At 39.5% G+C, this 23,112-nt stretch overlaps 2 protein-coding genes across 2 annotated transcripts; both read left to right on the forward strand.

Annotated features, from left to right (window-relative positions):
- Positions 1-7,589: 7,589 nt before the first annotated feature.
- LOC122147368 lies at positions 7,590-8,791 on the forward strand. The gene has a single exon (XM_042769651.1). The coding sequence runs from the start codon at positions 7,745-7,747 to the stop codon at positions 8,789-8,791; it is 1,047 nt and encodes a 348-aa protein (XP_042625585.1). The 5' UTR covers positions 7,590-7,744.
- A 29-nt stretch (positions 8,792-8,820) lies between these two features.
- LOC122147395 (uncharacterized protein K02A2.6-like) lies at positions 8,821-9,471 on the forward strand. The gene has a single exon (XM_042769724.1). The coding sequence runs from the start codon at positions 8,821-8,823 to the stop codon at positions 9,469-9,471; it is 651 nt and encodes a 216-aa protein (XP_042625658.1).
- The last annotated feature ends 13,641 nt before the right edge of the window (positions 9,472-23,112 follow it).

Genomic DNA, 23,112 nt, shown 5'->3' on the forward strand with positions numbered 1-23,112 from the left:
TTTTAAAATCTATACGATGTACCGACTACACTGGATCATTGCTACACTCAGTTTAAGCATGCCTACAAAGCTCGCTCACGAATCGGATCATGCCGCCATTTTCCTCACACCGGAATATAAACAAAGGCTCGTTCAAGATCCCCCGGTGCAGAGGGTGGTGACGGGCTGGTCCGCCCACTCAGAAGCCATGCTACAGGCGGCTCTTGATGACTTAGACTGGGACAAGTTTCGGGCAAGTTCATCTGACTTCAGCGCAGGGCCGTGCACAGACCTTTTGAGGGGCATGTGCTGAAACTGAAAAAGGGCACCCCCCTCCCTTTTTTATATCAAGATTATTTAGTAAGCCTGCATAAAAGGAAGAAATGGTCACATCTTCATGACAAATTCAATAACACAAAATAATAGTCTCAAAAGCTTTAGATTTATTCACAATTAATAACAACCATAATAATAATATTAGATAATTAGATAATATAGATAAACAGGGTTTCAAGGGCTTCTTTAAACCTAATTACAACAGCAACCTTCTGTGAGCCATGTGCTTGAAGATGTTTATGACTTCACTGTGATCCACTGGGATGTCCCTCTCCCATATATATTCTCTTTTTTAGCTATTCTGTTTGGTTTTATAAGCTAATTTGAAATAATTTGAAAAAAAAATTAATTAAATAATTTGGTTAAAATGAGTCAAGTATTTTTGACAAACTTTTTTGAAATATAATTTAAGTAATTATGTCCAACTCAATTCCAGATTATAAGAAACTATAGCCATACCGTTACTATAACATATCCAACATGTATCCGTCTACCTGGCAAAAATTTGATACTGTGGTGGATCAGGGATGTTGGTCTCTTGAAGGTTTCTTATTCACTACACTTTCCCTAAAATAAGCCAGCAATGAAAAAATAAATAAAAATAGTGTGAAAAGTACAGTTGCAGTGAAAAGCATTTCTGAAGGATCACGTGACACTGAAGAGTACTAAACTGGAGTAATGATGCTGAAAATTCAGCTTTGATCACAAAAATAAATTACATTTTAAAATATATTCAAATAGAAAACAGTTATTTAAAAATTGTAAAAATATTACACAATATTACTGTTTTTGCTGTATTTTGGATCAAATAAATGAAGCCTTGGAATGAATCATGAATTACATTCTGCATGATAAAATATAAAGATTTCACAGTGATCTTCTGTAATTTTTTTTTTTAGTTACTAGTACATTACTGTAGTAAAACCATGTTTTACTACATTTTATACATGTGAGGACGAGCGGAGAGTATACCATAACATGATTAGCCTAAATTTTAATAAATTAAGTGTATCAGCAATCATAAATCAAAGAAGAAATTTCTTATACATGTTATCTAGGTGACGAGGATCACTCGTCGCTTTGTGTAAGTACCAGTACGAAACAGTGCGGGGGCGCACCTGTTATGATTTTCCCGATGGTAAAAACACAAATTATATGTTGTTGTATTACTTATCAATATATAGTTTTTGACCAGCGAATGTGTGCAAATGTGAATTTTGTTTTTTTGTCCGTCATTATAACGGCGACGGCGTCTCACATTACATGTTCATCTACAGGTTACAAACTAGTTTTTGTAGCTATATAGACAGAGCGCTCAGTTTTTCCTGTGGTAAAATGCATTTGGCCAAAATCGCATTTTATAAAAGATGAAATGCTACTGTATGCACAGGCTATTTAAGTGTTGGCTATGTATTGGCTTTGACTAGATGGCAAATGCTAGCCCTCTCTCTCAGGCGACGTCCCACATGTCTCAGTCAGTGAGTCAGTCAGACATCAAATAAATAAAATATGAGCCTTTATAGACATAGTGTTTAGTAGTACTTATTCAAACAACAAGATATTTATTTACCCTTCGCAAAACTTTGTTCAGCTCAGCTGTTGTCTACTGTGCGGCTGCTGTGGAACCTTAAGTTGATTCAATGAATATGGAGGGGGCGGAGTTATCAGCTTACTGACAGCTTGAGGATCGAATAAGATTTACACAAGCTCGTTTTAAGAACTTTCATTTGCTAAATATTTGTAAAACAGACAGACAGACGTAAAGGGTGACCAATAGCATTGATAAAAAAAAAAAAAAAAAAAAAAAAAAAAAAAAAAAAACACCAAAAAAAGGGCACTTCGGAGTGTAAGGGCAAAAAGGGCATGTGCTCTGCACAGGTTGAGCCCTACCTGTGCACGTGCCTGCTTCAGCGAGTTCACGGATGTACAGTAGGTAGACATCCAACATGGGTAATACCGTTAACTGCAAATCAGTCGCGTGTTAAAATCATTCGCGAAACTACCGCCAGGTGGCGCAAATGGACGCATTGCGAAATGAATGTAATTGTAAAATGAAAGGAAGACGTTAAACAACAATAACATTATAATATACATTATAACATCCTTAAAAGCCATTAAAAAATAGGATAGTCTTAGGCTACAGTCTACTCATCAAAAAAATTAAGAAAGGCCTTTACACAAAGGCTCTTATGCATGCTGTTTTTAAACAGTCATTATATATATATATATATATATATATATATATATATATATATATATATATATATATATATATATATATATATATAAATACGGATTAAAATGTTTTCATTTCGGTTCATTCTTGGTTTAAAAAATAATAATAATAATCTTCAGGTTCCATTTGCAGAGCGAAACGAGAACGGTCCAGCATTTAGAAATAATTCTTATTAACTCTGTTATTATTCTTGATTTTTCAAACTGCTAACACTTTGCATTTTTGAATTATGCCTTCACTGTGTGACCAATAATTGTGAATTGTGACTTTGATCGCGCTGGTGCCTCACGCGCACATATTCATTGGAAACAGCAGTCGTTCACCGAGCGGCGCGAGCAGCGGGCCATTTTGGCATAATTTTGCTAATTATGATTTTTTTCCCCGTCGATACTGAAACACAAATCCAAAGCCTGTTTTACCCAATGAATAAGAGTTTAGCTTCAAATGGGCAACATGTTTGGATTTGTCCCGAATGAGAGAGATAAGCCCAACCTTATGTATCGCTTTAAATTATTTTTTAATTATTATTATTTTTGTTGTTGTTTATAAGCCTATATTATTATATAGCCTGCTGCAATTATATTTATCCATTAGAATTATATATTTGTAATTCTTGTTCTGTTCTGATAAATTTTTTACATTTAAAGGATTTGTTGTAAAGTGAAGGGAACTAAAAATGTCCTGTTGGTACATTAGCCTACAGCATTATTAGGCCTGCCGTTATTATTTCTGAATGTAATAAAATGGAACTCTCACAAATGTAATTTATTTTTTTAGCGTGTTTTCGTGTATGTTTTTATCGAGCTTTATTTTTCCATTGCATCTAAAAATGACTTTGTGCATCACATTCACTTCGTGAACAAACAAATATAACTTCAGATCCGCCTCTCGCGTTGCTCAGCTGTGGACAATTTCAAAATGTTTGATATTATGGTTGCTGTCACATTTTATACAGGAATTGTTCATTTAAAAAAAAAATATATATATATATATATATATAGGCTATATATATATATATATATATATATATATATATATATATATAACTATACAAGATACAATATATATATATATATATATTGTTAGTTTTATGCTAACATGCAATCAAGTCTTCGGATACTATACAAGATAAAAGTTCATTTAGGCTATTTAACATCCACTGTGACATTTTACCGTTTTAACGTCTAAACTCCTTGAGATTTTAAAGTCAGTTTATTAGTATTGAAATTCAAGTTAAATCTAGTATAAAAAAGGTTTTAATTGCTTAAATTATTTCTATGAATTAATAAGTTAGCATGATTTTTTCATCATAGCATTTTTACGAGCTGTATTCGTTTTCTGAAACCAAACACCCACTTTTTTCTTTTTTAAATCTATGAATCGCTCGCATATCTCCTACAACCTACAAATAAGGGCTAATTGAGGTTCTTTCTTTAATTATTTATTTATAATGTTTATTCTTGAAGAAAATAAGTATTTATTCTTTAATAAAATAAGGGACGATCCAAATATTTGTAATGTACAATAATATAGGCCTATATCTGCCTGCAGTTAAAAAGTTATATTTGTTTTGATTTATCCATTTATGTAGGCTACAATTAGCCTATTCTAAAAATAAACATTAAAATAAATAATGTCATAAAAAGTGCCATCGGTCTGAATAAATTTTACCATTATAGAATTGGGGTAGTAATTTAAGAGGTGAAAATACAGTGAAATTACAAATGGCATGGGATTTCAAAGCATGACAACTGAAGCATTTGATGCATTTTTTTAAACAATGGCACTTAAAGTTTTCAACTAAAATATTACTATTTCAACCATATAGCCTGTGAATAAATAAATAAAATGCATACTTTTCAGTGAAAGAACACTGAGAGTGTAGGTTGCGTCTGGTGTTTGGATTTGTACTTCAATATAATGAGCTCCAAGTTTAAGAACAGGCTACACTAGGTTTTTATTTTTTTTTTATTTTTTTTTTTTACTCTCTATTTAACAGCATTAACTTACAATGAAATACGTCTTCCTTCAGGCAGACTGAATGTTTTCCTGCCTTGCTAAATGTTGGGTCAGTTTGGGCGAGTCCCGTGCTGTGAAGCGGGAGCATCTTACGGAGGATTCCGCTTGGTCTTAAAGCCTTCCACAAACGCCTACGTTCATAAATAACAATGATTTTGGCAAAAATAATGATTAATTATCAATTGATAATTTGTTATTATTTTGGTCTAGTGAAAATAATAATATGGGCTGCAGGAAAATAATGAATAAAAAGAGTAGGGCTGCTGTGAGTGCAGGCATGTTTCAATCCAGTAACAACACACCGTTCCTCACAGCCAACAAACAGACCGAGTTCAGTTCAGCTGGAGGGGGCTGGGGCAGGGACGGACTGGGGCTAAAAAACGGCCCTGGACTTTGACTAGGCCCGGCCCAAAGCAATCGGCGCGCGGAAACGCGACAACAATAACGCCTGGCATGAGTGTCACAAGACTTTAATTGTGGCTCATGATACTATACCATCCAAATTATAGCAATAGCACTAATGTTGACTAGATGTTGAGCTGGAGTGGGTGTCTTTCTCTGCTCTTGGTCTAAGCTCAACCTGAATAAACAAATGATGGAATGGATTTAAAAAAAAACAAACAAAAAAAAAAAAACAGGTTTTATTCCAAGATAGCATTGATTAGATTATATAATATGCTGTTATAACAGCGTATTATACAATCTATTCCATGCTGTCTTAAAATGAATTAATTACTTAATAATCTTAATTAATTTATGCAGTAATTAATCTTACTGCGCAAATAATAATACCACATCTAAATGAAAATACACCATTACAAATGTAACTTCTGTATTCAAAATCTTCAAAGTTTGTAAGCATTAACTGTAACGTTACCAACATTTTTAAAAGTAAAAGCACAACATATTTCTTAATATTAGCTACTGCATGAGGCATATTACAGCTAAAATGTTGAAAGTTTAGCTGTTTTAACTACTGTAATCATTAAAAATGTAGCAACCTGAATATCACTTCCTAACATCATTCCTAGCAAGTAACTCTCTTTCTCCTCTCATGTTCCATACTTACTTGCCCTGGATCTGCCTGTGGAACCAGCTCATCTTTCTGTCCCTCATCATCATCACTGGGGGCATGTTGCTGCATAGCTGTCTGGCTCACTTCTGCACTGCTATTTAACTGCGAGGTGCTGCTGCTAAATATATTTTAGTTAGTTTGCGACATTTAGCGGCTTCAATATCTAAATTCCACAATTTTTTTTTCTCTCGCCTTCTCAGCCCCACCCTTTTCTTTCCGTTTTTTACCCGCGGCTGCGTTATGCATATTGTTTGTTTGTTTCTATGCTTCTTCTATCTAACGTCTAACTTAAAGGTGCATTGCTGCCACCTACAGTACTGGAGTGTGAAACAGATTAGTGGGGGGAAAAAAAACAGGTGATGACTGCGTGCGTGGCGGGTGGTGGGCCGGCCCGCCGGCCGTCCTGGAGTACCGGCCGTTCTGTGATTCTCCAGATCACACAGATGGCCAGTCCGCCCCTGGGCTGGGGGGTAGTTCTGTATAGCTTGTGGGGGTCGAGATAAAGGTGTGAATCTCTTGCTCTTTCATACGGACAGTCTTATGAGGGTTTCAAACTTGCAGAACAGGTTTTAGGACAACTTTAAAGAAAGGTTTGATCCACTTCAAATGTTGACTACTGTATAGCGCAATAAAGTTTATTAGTTATTATAACTTAATTTCAGAGGAAGTTGCCTTAACTTAAAAAAAATAAAACTGTTGCATTAGGGCTGGGCGATTTAAATCGATTTAAATCGATTTTTTTTTTGCCTTCCTACTTAAAATCAATATTCAAATGACAAAGAAATTGTTCAAAACAAGTTTTAATATAACAATATATTATTTTTTAATACTAGCCAATCATGCATCTAACCATCCACTCGGCGTTAAGAGCTGTTCAGATTAAAACTGGCAACTCTGCAGTGAGTCAGTGTCATGGACGGAGGACAGACCAAGTGTAGGCCTAAATCAATTTTCTAGTCTATATTTTCATCTCGTTATGCCGCTGGTTTAGGTTATGTATATATTTTTATTTCTTATATCAATTATTTGTAAATATAGCAGACACTGTCTAACCGTGTCTACACCGGACGGCCTTGTTCATATAGGGCGAAACATCTCTCTCACTCGCAGTACAGTAGGCCTATGTGAGCCGGCAGCAGAGAGTATGTGAGAGTGGAGCAGCAACAATTTCTCTCCGCGCTAATAATAATAATCACTCCGCTCCGCGTTCTTTGATACCAGAAACACTGCTCCGCCTTCACTCCGTGGCTAAAGTTGAAATGTTATGTTCATAATAGCTTATAAAAATAAAATAAAAATAAATAAATAAATTAATTAAATTACAGAAGAGTTTCAAAGGGGATTAGGCTATTGTGTGCAAACTTTTTGTCCTACCAAACGCCAAATTAATAAAATTGTCAGCATTAAAAGGTATAATTGCTGCTTTCTGCTGTGCAAATTTTTGTTTGTGATGAAAATAACAGTTTACATTTTCGTCAGTTATTTTATCTACAGATCGATGCATTTGTTACAGATTTCTGCTCATTCAAAATCAGATACAGATGAAGTAGCCTACTGTAAGATTACATTTGTTTGAATTCATTATTGCGACAGCGATTACGAATGTGCTGTATCTGTTTAAATCATGCTTTAACCCGAAAATAATCAGTAAAAGGAAGACCAACTCCTTGAGAACTAGCCTGTAACATCCCGCTCGACTATTGTCGTCATTATAATCTTCTGACCGGAGAGATGTGTATCAAGATATAGCTAAATATGTTTGTTATGTATGCAGCTAAATGTTGTTATATAAAGACTGAACCATTAGGGGGCATCAGTGTTCTATTATTGGTTGATGTCTGTATTGAATAAAGCAGTTGAAGAAGCAAGTGAACCGAGAAAACAACGTGTGCGTGTTGCTCTATATGTAATAGATAAAAGTGGTTATCTAAAGTCCTGAGTCGGCAACATAATATAAACTGGCGACGAGTTGTGTAATCCGGAAGACTTTTCACTGCATCGGCGAGAGAAATGCCGGTGTTGGTCAAGTTTGGATAAGAAGAGAACAACCACGCTAAAACAGCACCGAGCTAGTGAGCTAGGGTAGCTGTAAAGAGTTGATGGATCAGTCTTCTTCCGAAGAGTCTAACGTTACAGTGACAGAGACTAGAAGCAGACACATCATGGCTGGAATAATTGGACATATGGATCCCTTCGATGAGTCCGGTGAGCAGTGGGCAACGTACATTGAACGTTTTGAGCATTATGTCTTGGCTAATGAGATCAGGGACACAAAAAAAGTACCGGTACTGTTGAGTGTGCTCGGATCAAAAACTTATGGACTGCTTCGTAGTTTAATTGCTCCCGAAAAGCCTGGGGAGATGGACTATGACAATATTGTGGGAGCGTTGCAGGCTCATTTCGCTCCAAAGCCACTCGTAATTGCGGAGAGATTTCGTTTTCACAAGCGAAACCAGGGAGAAGGAGAGACAGTGGCGCAATATGTGGCGGTATTGAAAGGACTTTCAGAACATTGTGAGTTTGGTGCTTACTTAGAAGACGCACTAAGGGACAGATTTGTGTGTGGACTTAAAAGTGAAACTGTACAGAAGCGCCTATTGACAGAGAAAGATCTCACGTTTCAGAAAGTAGTTGATTATGCGATATCGGCTAAAACAGCCGCGCGTGACGTGCAGCAGTTAAGTGGCTCCCTGAAAGTGAACGCGGTGTTTTCTCAAAAATGCTGGCGTTGCGGGAAAACTAATCATAATGATGAAAACTGCTGGTACAAGGATCGTGACTGTCATCAGTGTGGGAGGAAAGGCCACACGAAGCGCATGTGCAAAAGCAAAGTAAAGAACGGTCGTGACCGAGAATGGAAACAGAAAGTGGAAAAACCTAAACAGAAATGTAATACAAGTAAGCGCAGTGTAAAAAGTAAAAAGAAGAGAATTTATCACGTTGAGACAAGAGACGATGAAAGTGAAAGTGAGGGAAATAAATCTGACACTGACTGTGAGTTGGGACTTTATGCCATGTCACAAAAAGGGAAATATTCACGAATCTCAGTGCTGCCTGTTGTAAATGGCAAGAAAATGGAGATGGAATTGGATACAGGGGCTGCTGTGTCGTTGATCCCTTGGGAACAGTACAAAAACACACGCTGAGCCAGCTACCACTGCAACCCACTGATATAATGCTCAAGACATACACTGGAGAGCCGTTGGCACCAGAAGGGGTCATCAAAGTGCAAGTAAGGTTAAACAAGCAATGTGCTGATTTGCCTTTGTATGTAGTTAAAGTGGATGCACCCGCATTGTTTGGCAGAGAGTGGCTGAGAGTAATTAAACTGAACTGGAAAGATTTAAAGACTGTGCATGTAATGGAGCAAAAAGAGAAAGACAACTTGGAGACGGTGTTAAAGAGACACTCCGCTGTTTTCTCTAATAGTCTAGGCACAATGAAGGGAATTAAGGCCACATTGACTATTAAACCTAACAGTGTTCCAAAATTTTGCCCACCACGTAATGTGCCATATGCTCTACGACCACGAGTCGAGGCTGAACTAAAGCGACTGACAGAACTGGGAGTGATCTCACCCGTGGAGCACAGTGATTGGGCCACGCCCGTGGTGCCTGTCAGCAAAAAGGATGGCACAGTAAGGCTCTGTGGAGATTTCAAGATCACCATCAACCCATCTCTGTGCGTGGATAAGTATCCGATTCCATGCATTGAGGATCTTTTTGCCTCTCTAGCAGGAGGCCAATGCTTTAGTAAGCTAGACTTATCAAACGCTTATCTACAGATGGAGGTAGAAGAGAACTCTAGGGAGCTGCTGACTATTTAGACACAAAAAGGGCTATTCCGTTTTAATCGTTTACCGTTTGGGGTAGCTTCATCACCCGCCTTATTTCAAAAGGCTATGGACCAAGTGCTTCTCGGACTGCCGTATACACATTGCTACCTGGACGACATACTGATTAGTGGTCCAGACGAAATAACACACCTAAAAACTCTGGATGCAGTCCTGGGCAGGCTAGTGGAACACGGTCTGCATCTCAAGTCTGAGAAGTGCCTGTTTTTCCAGGAGTCTGTGGAATACTTAGGTCATATCATTGACGCAGAGGGACTCCACAAATCACCAGAGAAGGTACGTGCTATTGTGGAAGCACCTGCACCTGGGGATGTCAGTCAGCTACGTTCGTTCTTAGGAATGCTAAACTATTATGGACGTTTCATTCCCGATTTAGCTACTATCATGAAACCACTGAATGATTTGCTAAATAAAGGGAAGAAATGGCAGTGGACGTCAGCCTGTGAGTCAGCGTTCCAGACATCAAAAGCTTTACTTGTTTCACAGGAAGTATTGACCCACTACAATCCTAAACTGCCCCTCCAGCTCGCATGTGATGCTTCGCCCTACGGGGTTGGCGCAGTGCTCTCGCACGTCATGCCCGATAATGTGGAGAGACCGATAGCCTATGCATCACGAACGCTCAACAAAGCGGAACAAAACTATGCTCATATTGAGAAGGAGGCGCTAGCGATAGTTTTTGGAATACGAAAGTTTCACCAGTACCTTTATGGTAACAAGTTTGTTCTAATCACTGATCATCGCCCGTTGACCTCCATCCTGAGTCCATCGAAAAGTACACCATCAATGGCTGCAGCTCGAATGCAGCGTTGGGCGCTCCTCCTGGCAGCTCATGATTACACCATTCAATACCGAAAAGGTGCCTTACATGCAAATGCTGACGGGCTGTCACGACTGCCGCTCCCCTACATGCATAAAGAGAAGCAAGGCGCAGTAGAGGTATTTTACACATCTCAGTTAGAAAACTTACCAGTCAGTAGCACCGAGATCAAAGGAAACACCTTGGCTGACCCTATCTTGGCTCGGGTCCCTAGAAATGGTCTCAACTGGTCGTTTTCCAGCTGCTAAGGATGCAGGTGAAGAGCTGTCGCCCTATCTGCAGCGCCAGCATGAGCTCACAACCCAACAGGGATGCCTCATGTGGGGTGGGAGAGTTATCGTACCACCTAAACTGCGCCCTCGAGTTCTGGAAGAGCTCCATTCATCACATCCAGGTGTAGTGAGGATGAAAAGCCTGGCACGCAGCTATGTATGGTGGCCCCGTATAGACCCTCAATTGGAACTACAGGTCAAATCTTGCCACTCCTGTCAAAGCGTACAAAAAGAGCCTGGACTAGCACCTTTACACTCTTGGATGTGGCCCTCCAGTCCTTGGGAAAGGATACATGTGGACTTTGAAGGTCCATTTGAAGGACATATGTACTTGGTCTTGGTGGTTGCACATTCAAAGTGGCCAGAGGTGCATATCATGAAGAGCACCACTGCCTGTATGACCATTCAAGTGCTCAGGGGACTGTTTAGTCGCTATGGCATTCCACACATCCTTGTGAGTGACAACGGACCGCAGTTCTGTGCGGAAGAATTCAGTACATTCCTGAAAAACAATGGAGTCAAACACATTCGCTCAGCGCCATACCATCCAGCCACCAATGGCCTGGCCGAACGGTTCGTGCAGACTTTCAAACATGCTTTAAAGGCATCCAAAGGCACAGCACAGGTGCGTCAGCGACTTGAGGCGTTTCTATTAACATACAGAAACACCCCCCACGCAACAACGAAAGAAACACCGGCAATGTTGTTTCTTGGACGCAGGCTGCGCTCTCGATTGGATTGTTTAAAACCAAGTGTGGCTGGAGCTGTACACAGGTCACAGGATGCCCAACAACAACGGCGCCAGCATCATGCTAAAGACAGAGAGTTTGAGGTAGGAGAGTCAGTTCTTGTGCGTGATTATAGAAAGGGGGAGGAAAAGTGGGCACAAGGTGTGGTGAGAGAAAAAGACTGGACCGGTGTCGTACAAGGTGAATGTGGGATCGCCAGGGGTATGGAAACGCCATGTGGACCAGATGTTGAGACGCCCAGATACAGAGCCTCAGCAAACTGCAATGAATCATACTGTAAGCCCGCAGGTGTTACTACCTCCGAGTGATAGTGGCACCACACTGCACTCAAATACTCCTTTTATTGGAAAAGAAGGATGTTCAAGTTCCAGAAATCAAAGAAACATTAAAAACACACCAGTCCACTGAACCACCATCTACGGAACATCCTCAGTTAACCGAGACAGTGAAACGTTATCCTATGAGGATCAAAAGACCACCAGCTCGTTACCGTGATGAGTGAGCAGTAATTAGTTAATAAAGGGTTATAGCACAGTTTGAGTGAGAGACATATTCTTTCAACATATAAGTTATACAACCACTGAGATATTCCTAATTTGTTGTTGGAAGTAAAAGAAAAAAAAGGTAATTGCACCTTTAGTGTCATACATGAAAAGTGTATTGTTTTGTTTAAACAAAATGTTGAATGTTAATGTTAATGACATTCTATCTTAGTGGTGATGAAATGTTATGTATGCAGCTAAATGTTGTTATATAAAGACTGAACCATTAGGGGGCATCAGTGTTCTATTATTGGTTGATGTCTGTATTGAATAAAGCAGTTGAAGAAGCAGTGAACCAAGAAAACAACGTGTGCGTGTTGCTCTATATGTAATAGATAAAAGTGTTTATCTATAGTCCTGAGTCGGCAACATAATAATGTTTATCATGTGAATTATTGCTAAATATGCAGTTATAGTACGGGCTGTTGGCATGAATTGTATTCGTGATGGAGCGGTGCTGGAGCGAGTGAAAACCACAACGCTCCGACTTTAAAAAAATCCGCTCCTCTTCAGTCAGAATCACTCCGCTCCGCTCATACTCTGCTCGGCAGCGTGTCTCAAACGCGCGGGGGAGGGTTGAGCCCAATCATTCTCAAAACATATTTATATGTTTAAAAAATATTTATTTTATTCCAATTTTCATTTTTGTGTTTCAGAGGAAGAATCAGTGTTAAGGCATCTCTCCATTACAGACCGTTCTGAAAGAAGAATTTATGCAAACGCATATAAAATGCTTTAAAAACTTTAACAGAGATGTTTAGAGGGTATTTAATAGGTCTGCTTCCCACGTAAGATTTTTCTAGTTACTAGTCGTTCACTTGTCATTATTCAACTAATCGCAAATTTATATTAAATTTACAACTATAATCCAGCCTTAATATATTCCGCGCTCAAGCACATGCATTAAGTTTGTCACAAAGCACAGGCAGAAGTAGCCTAATAATTATGAAAAAGGAGACATTTTAATTATTTATTAATAAACAAATGTTTGTCGGCTGCAAGATGAAATTCACAGTGCTGGCTCTTTCCACATGAACGCGGCTTTAGAGAGAAATACAACCTTAACAGATTACATAATGCTTTCGTTTTGAATTGATTCGTTTAAAAGACATTTCAAGCTTTCTGTAGATATATTTCTCATGTATGTGAGATGCCACAATTTTCATTTATTTCATTATTAGGAAAAAAATCACGTGATCGAGAGGGCGCCTCCCTGTCAAGCATGCACATTAATAATTTTTGCACAAACACTTGAATATGAATAATAATTCACATTTTGCATATGAATTACAAAGTAAATAATGTTTTACATGCAATTATCCAAAATAAAACCAAACAAGATCTGTAATGAAGATAAAATATGTAGACAAATAAGAATAAATGCTGCACGTGCACTCAGCATCATACAGAGCAAATCTTGCACTGATATTTTACGGAATATTATACAAACATGCATTTAAATGCGGCTGCAATTTATTTATTTATTTTATTTATTTATTTTTACTTTACTTAAATTATATGAAAGCAAGCAAAGAAGACTCCATTTAAAATCACTGAAGTTGTCAATTAATGAAGCTTTTTTTTTTTTTTTTTTACATCGCGTGCACTTTGTTGATAAGTGAGGACGTTTTAAATCCATCCATTCTTTAGAGTTGCAATGATTAGTTAAATCGTGCAGGTTTAATTTATTCGTTTCTTGTTTTAATTAGGCCTAAATAATGGGAGCGAAATTATACAGTGCCTTACGTTTTACTAAAATAAAGAAAATAATTTATTAAACACGCAAGCCTAGCTCACAATAGGCTACCACTTTTAATTATCCGATGCAAAGTAAACCACATTTTCTTTTTAATAATATAACACATAATTCATATTATATAAATAATACTGCACACTATTTAAATGTGTCTAATTTAAAATATGGTGTAGAGAAAATATAAGCACATAGGCTTGACATTTATCCTGCTTGAATTCGTTCTAAGAAACGCACATATCTTCATAAGGACTAAACTTTCATCTGTGAATATTAAATATTTTTTTCTTTCATTTTCCCCGACTGCAGTCAAATATAACACTTCGGTGAGGCAAAGCTGACGTCTATTTGCGAAAATGTGCTTTGATGCGCTTGTTTGAAAACTTGTGATTAAAGTGCCACTCAGCGGTCAAAAGCTGAAAATGCACTTTGCAGACGCCGCGGCAGCGGCGGTAGAAACAACGTTTTGGATGTCCACCTACTGTAGTATTAAGCTTTGTAAACACGCTAGCCGAACAAGCTACGGATACAATATTTATAAGGACCTGCTCTAATCAGAAACCTTGGGTGGACAGTACAATCTGTGCAGCAGTAAACAAACGCACTGTTGCTTACAACGCCGGTCTTTTGTCGGAAACACAAGCGAGTACAAAGCATCATGTTATGCTCTCCGACGCGCAGTAAGAGCCGCCAAACACAGATACAGGGAACGAATAGAGTCACATTTCCAGCTAAATGACTCCCGACGCATGTGGCAAGGACTAAGAACCATCTGTGCCTTTGGAAATAAATCCTTTGCAGAGGTGAGAGCAGATCCGTCGCTGGCTGACGAGCTAAACACTTTCTACGGCCGCTTTGAATGCAATCTAAGCAGCGTGAGTCTGCCGATCAGCGCGTCAGGAAGCGGCAGTCAGAGCAGTGATAATCATGTGATCACCGTGTCAGAGGACGAAGTTCGAAGGGCCCTAAAGCGAGTGAACGTCAGGAAAGCATCCGGACCTGATGGGATTTCTGGCCGTATTCTGCGGTCCTGTGCTGATCAGCTCGCTGGTTTGTTTACATCCATTTTTAATGAGTCTCTTGCTACATCGGTGTTTCCCACCTCCTTCAAAAAATCTGTCATCATCCCTGTGCCTAAGAACAATAACCCCTCTTGCCTGAATGACTATCGTCCAGTTGCCCTCACATCAATAGTCATGAAGGTCTTCGAGGGACTGGTTAAAAACTTAATCGGCTCCTCCATCCCGGATACTTTGGACCCTCTTCAGTTTGCCTATCGCCCCAACAGATCCACTGATGATGCCATCTCTCACATCCTGCACTCTTCTCTCACACACATTGACAGCAATAACAGGAACTATGTAAGGCTGCTATTTATCGACTATAGCTCAGCTTTCAATATTATAGTCCCCATAAAGCTATCTTCTAAACTCATGGACCTTGGCCTGAATTCTTCACTATGCAACTGGATTCTTGATTTCCTCACCGGTAGACCTCAAGTGGTGAAAGTAGGCCAGTTCACCTCTAACTCCATCACCCTGAACGTAGGAGCCCCACAAGGCTGTGTACTGAGTCCCCTGCTCTACTCTCTCTACACACATGACTGCGTGTCTTCCCACAGCTCCACATCTATTATCAAATTTGCTGATGATACTGTGGTTCTGGCCCTCATTCAAAACAATAATGAGACCACATACTTGGATGAGGTAGAGAAATTAACATCATGGTGCCAGGACAATTGTCTCTCTCTGAATGTGAGCAAAACTAAAGAGCTGATTGTTGACTTCAGGAAGAGACAGCAGCAGCCCTATACTCCTCTTATGATCAGCGGGACCCCTGTGGAGAGGGTGAGCAGCTTCAAGTACTTCGGTGTAAACATCTCCGAGGACCTGACTTGGACTACCCACATTCAAACACAGGTTGATAAAGCCAGGCAAAGACTGTATCATCTGCGTCAGCTAAGGAAATTCAGGGTTTCACCTGCAATCCTGAAAACTTTCTATTCAGGTGCCATAGAAAGTGTATTGACTCAGTGTATCTCACGTGGTATGGGAACAGCTCCAGTCATGACTGCAAAACCCTGCAGAGAGTTGTGCGCTTAGCTGAGCACATCTCAGGGTCTGCTCTCCCCTCGCTGCAGGACATCTACCTCAAACGCTGCAAAAGCAGAGCTGTTAAAATAATCAAGGACTCCATTCTCCCCAGTAACGATCTTTTCTCTTTGCTGCCATCTGGTAAGCGCTTCCGTAGCCTGATGGCAAAAACCGAGAGACTTAGGAGGAGTTTCTTCCCCCAGGCCATCAGGCTCCTAAACTCAAAACCAGCCTCTTAACATCTTCATGTCTCCACTTAATATCCACTTTATCAGTAAGATATTCATCATTCACTACCTCACATTGACATACTGAAAGTGTCAACCTGTTCTGCACATTTGCCTCTTGTACATTCCTGTGTATCTTAATATTTAAGACTACAGTATAATGCACATATGCACATTGCCTCTTGTACAGTCCCTGTGTATCTTAATATTTAAGACTACAGTTTACTTTCATGCACATTATTTTCCACTATATATTTAATTCTACAGTATACATCTTTTTCACATTATACATTTTATTCTTATATTTTTATTGTTTACTTTTATTTCATTATTTCATACCTATTTTTATTTATATTTTTCTCTGTATTTTATTCGTTAATAATTGCACTGTCCATGGAGCGGACCTGACTCACATTTTACTGCTGGTTATATATTCTCTATATAATTGTGTATGTGACAAATAAAAATCTTGAATCTTGAATCTTGAATCTTGAAAAGCATGTTACATGTCCCACAAGAGACAGTAACATACTAGATCACTGTTACACCACAATAAAGGATGCATATCACTCTGTTCCACGAGCAGCTTTGGGACTGTCTGATCACTGTCTGATTCATCTTATACCAACCTACAGGCAGAAACTTAAATCTGCTAAACCTGTAGTAAAGGCTGTAAAGAGATGGACCAACAAAACAGAGCAGGATTTACAAGCTTGTTTTGACCTCACTGATTGGAGTGTTTTTGAAGCTGCTACCACCAATCTAGACGAACTCACAGAGAACGTAACATCCTACATTAGTTTTTGTGAGGATATATGTATTCCTACCAGGACTTATTTAACATTCAACAATGATAATCCATGTTTTACAGCAAAACTCAGACATCTTCGTAGGGCCAAAGAGGATACCTACAGAAATGGGGACAGAGTCTTGTATAATCAGGCCAGAAACACACTGAACAAAGAGATTAAAGCGGCTAAAAGGACCTACTCTAAAAAGTTGGAAGACCAGTTTACTTCCAACGACTCAACTTCAGTGTGGAGAGGACAGAGAGCCATCACCAACTACAAGACACCATCCCCCTGCACTGAGGCTAATCAACCACTTGCTAACGACCTGAATGAGTTTTATTGTAGATTTGAAACACCCCACACCCATTCTGATCATCTCTCTACACAACCGTTAACACCTCCTGCAATACCCCCCCCCCCCCTGCACTTCAAATTAGTGAAAACGAGGTGCGCCAGGTCTTCAGGAAGAACAAAAGAAGAAAAGCACCAGGCCCAGATGGTGTTACACCAGCCTGTCTGAGAACCTGTGCTGACCAATTGGCCCCCATCTTTTCACAGATCTTCAACAGATCTCTGGAGTTGTGTGAAGTGCCTTCCTGCTTCAAACGCTCCACCATCATCCCCGTTTCAAAGAAACCCAATATAACAGGACTTAATGACTACAGACCTGTGGCTCTAACGTCTGTTGTCATGAAGTCATTTGAAAAACTGGTTCTGGCTTACCTGAAGGACATCACTGGACCCTTACTGGACCCCCTGCACTTTGCTTACCGAGCAAACAGGTCCATGCATGATGCAGTAAACATTGGACTGCATTATGTTCTGCAACACCTAGACAGACCGATGACTTATGTGAGGATCCTGTTTGTGGACTTCAGCTCGGCCTTTAACACGATCTTCCCAAACCTCCTCCTGCCCAAACTAACTCAGCTCTCCGTGCCCACCTCCGTCTGTCAGTGGATCAACAGCTTCCTGACAGACAGGCAGCAGCTAGTGAGGCTGGGAAAATACACATCCAGCACCCGTACAATCAGCACTGGAGCTCCCCAGGGCTGCGTTCTCTCCCCACTGCTCTTCTCCCTCTACACTAATGATTGCACATCTAAGGACCCCTCTGTCAAGCTCCTGAAGTTTGCAGACGACACCACACTCATCGGCCTCATTCAGGACGGTGACGAGTCTGCTTACAGACAGGAGGTTAAGGAGCTGGCTGTCTGGTGTACTCTCAACAACCTGGAGCTTAACACACTCAAAACAGTGGAGATGATCGTGGATTTCAGGAGAAAACCCCCTGCTCTCCCCCCACTCACCATCATGAACAGCACTGTGACTGCAGTGGAGTCATTCAGGTTCCTGGGAACCACCATCTCTCAGGACCTGAAGTTGGACATTCACATTGACTCCATTGTGAAAAAGGCCCAGCAGAGGTTGTACTTCCTTCGCCAGCTGAGGAAATTCAACCTACCACAAGAACTGCTGAAACACTTCTACTCCACCATCATCGAATCCATCCTCTGCACTTCAGTAACTGTCTGGTTCAGCTCAGCATCTAAATCTGACCTCAGAAGACTACAGAGGGTAGTCCGGACTGCTGAGAGAATCATCAGTTCAACCCTCCCTTCTATTCAAGAACTGTACTTATCCAGAATGAGCAAAAAGGCTGGCAAAATCACTCTGGACCCCTCACATCCAGCACACTTCCTCTTTGAACTGTTGCCATCTGGTCGATGCTACAGAGCACTGAGCACCAGAATGACCAGACACACGAACAGTTTCTTGCCTCAGGCAATCCATCTAATGAACACTTGATAATAACTGTGGAACACACTACACTATTTATATTTACATACACATACACTTGTTTATCTAACACACATACTTAGTGTACCTAAAGTTTTTTGCACATAATATACCTGTACATACACAACTGCTCATTGTAATATACCTGCCATACAATTGTCAATTTGTATATTGTCATTTCTTACCTACTTATTTGTATTTTTTTTTTTTTTTTATTCTTCTATTATGTGTTTTTTGTTCTGTCGCTGTCATTCTGTTGCACCGCGGAGCTTCTGTCACGAAAACAAATTCCTCGTATTTGTGTGAACATACCTGGCAATTAAGCTCATTCTGATTCTGATTCTGATGATATGGTCTAAATCCTGATTGGAAATCCTCAAAGATACCAGTAAAGTAGTTCATAAAAAAGTAATTACTGCTGTGCTGTTGGGAAATGTCAACACTTGTCGATGCTTTATTTTTCATTAATTTAGCCACTGTATTGAATAAATACCTGGGGTTATGTTTGTTTTCTTCTAAAAGAGATAAAAAGTAATCTGATATAGCAGTTTTTAATGCTTTTCTGTAGGATAGGTTACTTTCCCGCCAAGCAATACGAAAAACCTCTAGTTTTGTTTTCCTCCAGCTGCGCTCCATTTTCCGGGCTGCTATCTTGTAGGGTGCGACTGTGCTCATTATACCACGGTGTCAAACTGTTTTCCTTAATCTTTCTTAAGCGTAAAGGAGCAACTGTATTTAAAATGCTAGAAAAGAGAGAGTCCATAGTTTATGTTATATCGTCAAGTTGTTCTGAGGTTTTGTATATGCTAAGGAATTGGTATACATCAGGAAGATTACTTACAAAGGTACTTCTTTTGGTAGAAGTAAAGTTCTACTATACTTGTAACAACAAGTAGAATTTACAGTTTTAGCTATATGAAGTTTGCACAAAACAGTAACAAAACAGCACAAAACAGACAGTATTAAATCTAAAGTATGGTTTCAACAATGAGTAGGTCCTGAGATGTGTGGTCTAACCCCAATATAGTTCAGAATGTCTTTAAAATGCTGATCCCAATGCATCTTTTTCATTATCAACATGGATATTAAAATCACCAACAATTAAAACTTTATCTGCAGCCAGCACTAACTCGGATATAAAATCAGCAAATTATTTAATACAGTCTGTATGGTGCCCTGGTGGCCTGTATACAGTAGCCAGTACAAACATCACAGGGGATTTATCATTAACACTTGTTTCTCTGGATAATGTTATATGAAGCACCATTACTTCAAACGAGTTATGCTTGAAGCATGCCCTCTGAGAAATACTGAAACCAGTTTTATAAATTGAAGCAACACCTCCCCTTTTACCTTTTGGACATGGCTCATTTGGCTCTACCCCTTGGTGGGTAGACTCATTTAAAATAATGTAATCATCAGCTTTTAGCTAGGTTTCTGTCAAACAGAGCACATCTAGGTTATGATCAGTGATCATATCATTTACAAAAAGTGCTTTCGTAGAAAGGGACCTGATATTCAGTAAGCCACGCTTTATCATTTGTTTATCCATATTGCATCTGCTTTTTATTTGTTGAACCTCAATTAAATTGTTACTCTTAAGTTGGTTTGGACTATAGAGACACAGTCTCTATAGTGTGATATCTAGGTGAAAGAGTCTCTATTTGTCCTGAGAATTAACTGACTTCTGTGACATGAGGCAGCTAGCAGATGGCTGGTTTAGCCAGTCTGTCTGCTTCCTGACCTGGGCCCCTGCTGCAGAGGCGCTGTTACCGGAACCGAACAATGTACAGGACTTCCTGAGCTAGTCGCATCCAAAGCCATATCTAGAGCCCTCACATTCTTACTGTCCTCAATTAAAGTTTGGATGCATGTCTCTAATTCTAAAATCTTCTCTGTCAGCCTAACTAATTCCCTGCATTTATCACATGTGAATCCCTCATTGCCAACAGAGAGAGATAAACTATACATGTGGCAAGCGGTGCAAATAACAATAGCAGGAGAAGCCATTACTCACCATGACTGATGAATGATTCTTACCAGAGTTGTTTGATGAACTTGTGAAGAAGAAAAAAAACAGAGCGAGAGAGAAAAGAAATGGAGCAAGAGAGAGGAGAAAAGAAAACAGCGAACGATCAAATTAATCAGATTAGATTGATAAATAATATCAGAAATATGGTGGGAATTAGGTTATATTTTATCACTTTAAACAAGAGAGAGTGATAGTAAGATAGAGATTCTACAGAAAAACAAAGCTACACGGAGCTACGATCACAAACCAGTAGCACGGCAAACAGGAAGCAGGAATAACACTGTCCAACAGCAAGCACACTTTTCTTTGCTTTTAGTCATAACCCCAGCTCTTTCATGTGAGCGAGAACGACATCTCGATGCCGAACCGCCACCTGCTCTGATTGATCTAAAATCAACCAATTGTCGATATAATTCAGTATACGGATGCCCTGGAGTTGCAGAGGAGTAAGAGTAGCATCCACACACCTCGTGAAAGTGCAGCGTGAGAGTGCAAGGCCAAAAGGAAGAACCCGGTATTGGTACGCTTTGACCCCAAAAGCAAACCTCAGGAACTTCCTGTGACGAGGAAGGATAAGGATGTAAAAGTATGCATCTTTTAGATTAATCATGACAAACTAGTCCTCAGACCTGATCTGAGACACAACCTGCTTGATAGTGAGCATCCTGAACTTCAGTCGCATAACTGAGCAGTTCAACTGACGCAGATCTAAAATAGGACGCAACCCCCCACCCTTCTTCAGAACGAAGAAGTAGCGGTTGTAAAACCCGGACCACCTCGATGGTCTCCTTCCTCAAGAGAGTATTTTTGTCTTGTTCCATTACCAGTGCCTGCTCGGGGCCCACCAGAGTGGGAATGACAACGTTGAAATGAGGCGGAGGAGAACCAAACGGGATTCTGTAACCTGTCTCTACAGTGTGCGGGACCCACCGAGACACATTCAGCAGTAGTTTCCACGCTGCAAAAAATTGTCTACTAAGGGAATCAGTCTCTCGAGACTGACCTCTAGTGTTATCAGAGCGGCTAGCTTGGTGCCCTTTAGCGACGAATTGGCAGGGGACAGCCGAACTAGCTGCTCTAGAGACCTAAATAGAGGTAGCAAGCTTCTTAGTACCGATGAAGTACTGGCTGAAGAGGCGGAATGGTCTCAACCTCGACCTCGGTGTGGAAGTTGGGGAAAAAAGGCAGGCTCCGGCGTGGAGGTGGCGGCCTAGTCCCTAGGGGGGACGTAACCACAGCGTGGGCTTCCGGTCCCAGAGAGCGGGCGGTGGATCTGGCGGGTAAGGAAGAAGATAGGAACCCGCCCGTATCTATTTCCTCCACCAGATCCAGCTGTGAACCTCATGAGTGCAGCCACTGCTCCACCTTGGCCTTGGCCATTATTTTTGGAGAAGCTTTTGATACTAGAGCTTATTTTTCAGAGTGACAAACAACAATAAATAAGACTGAAAACAGTATATGACTGACACACAGGGCAGGACTTAGGCAGGCGGGGGCCCCTGGGCTTGAGGTTATGTTTGGGCCCTATACCTACACTACAAATGCCCTCAAATAGAACATCATTATGGAGTAACACAAAATGAACAAACATGCTTTGAGGTTTATAAACAGTACAATTAATATGCAACATGTCTAGGCTATAGTCATAATTTAAATGTAATATTAAATATTCATTATAATATAATAAACAGGATGTGTTCTCTCAGTTGAGAAATCAAAACACTGAAAAAAAAAAAAAAAAAAAACAGATGTTGGCTTATTAGTATTATAAAAGTTATTGTTATATCTGTGTCCTCTTATGTCAGGTTCTTATTTAATCAATAATTTCAATCAAATAAAAAGACATGCTGGCTATTAAAAATCAAATTAAGTCACTATCAACAAAATTTATAGATGGATTGTGCATAAATGTTAAGTTTAAATATTACATTTTAATGTAGAAATATAAAAAATATAAAATAAGCTACTTTTATTTAAATATGAAACTACAACCACCAGTAGGTGGCATCAAGTGACTGTCTTAATGATTGAGTTGAATCAACCAATTCTTTTTAAAAAGCTGATTCAATTAACTTTGCAAACGACTACTTTGAATCATTTACTGGTCCGTGTAACCCTGAGGAACAAAACACTTTGGAGATGCAGCGGTTCTGCTGTTTGTTCTATTTTCTTTCTGACATAGCAAGTTGTTGTTTACTATAAATTTGCGATCTTGCATATATATATATATATATATATATATATATATATATAAATATATATATATATATTCCTACATCATAGGCATAGCTATGTTTATAAAAACACAGAAACTCATTAAATAGTCATTTTTTATTTAAAATAATTTTAATGACATATCTTCCCCACTATGTGTAATGGCAGTAAGACAAGAAAGAGCGCTCAAAACTCATCAGATGATCGCATAATTTAGTGCAACATTAATATATTAATACAAAATCATCCTCTGTAAAGAAATGAGGTGTGAACATTTGAGAATTTATGATTATCTTTATAAATGTGTGCTCTTCTGGGCTA

Source organism: Cyprinus carpio, chromosome A14 (assembly GCF_018340385.1).
Source record: "Cyprinus carpio isolate SPL01 chromosome A14, ASM1834038v1, whole genome shotgun sequence".
Classification (NCBI taxonomy): Eukaryota; Metazoa; Chordata; class Actinopteri; order Cypriniformes; family Cyprinidae; genus Cyprinus; species Cyprinus carpio.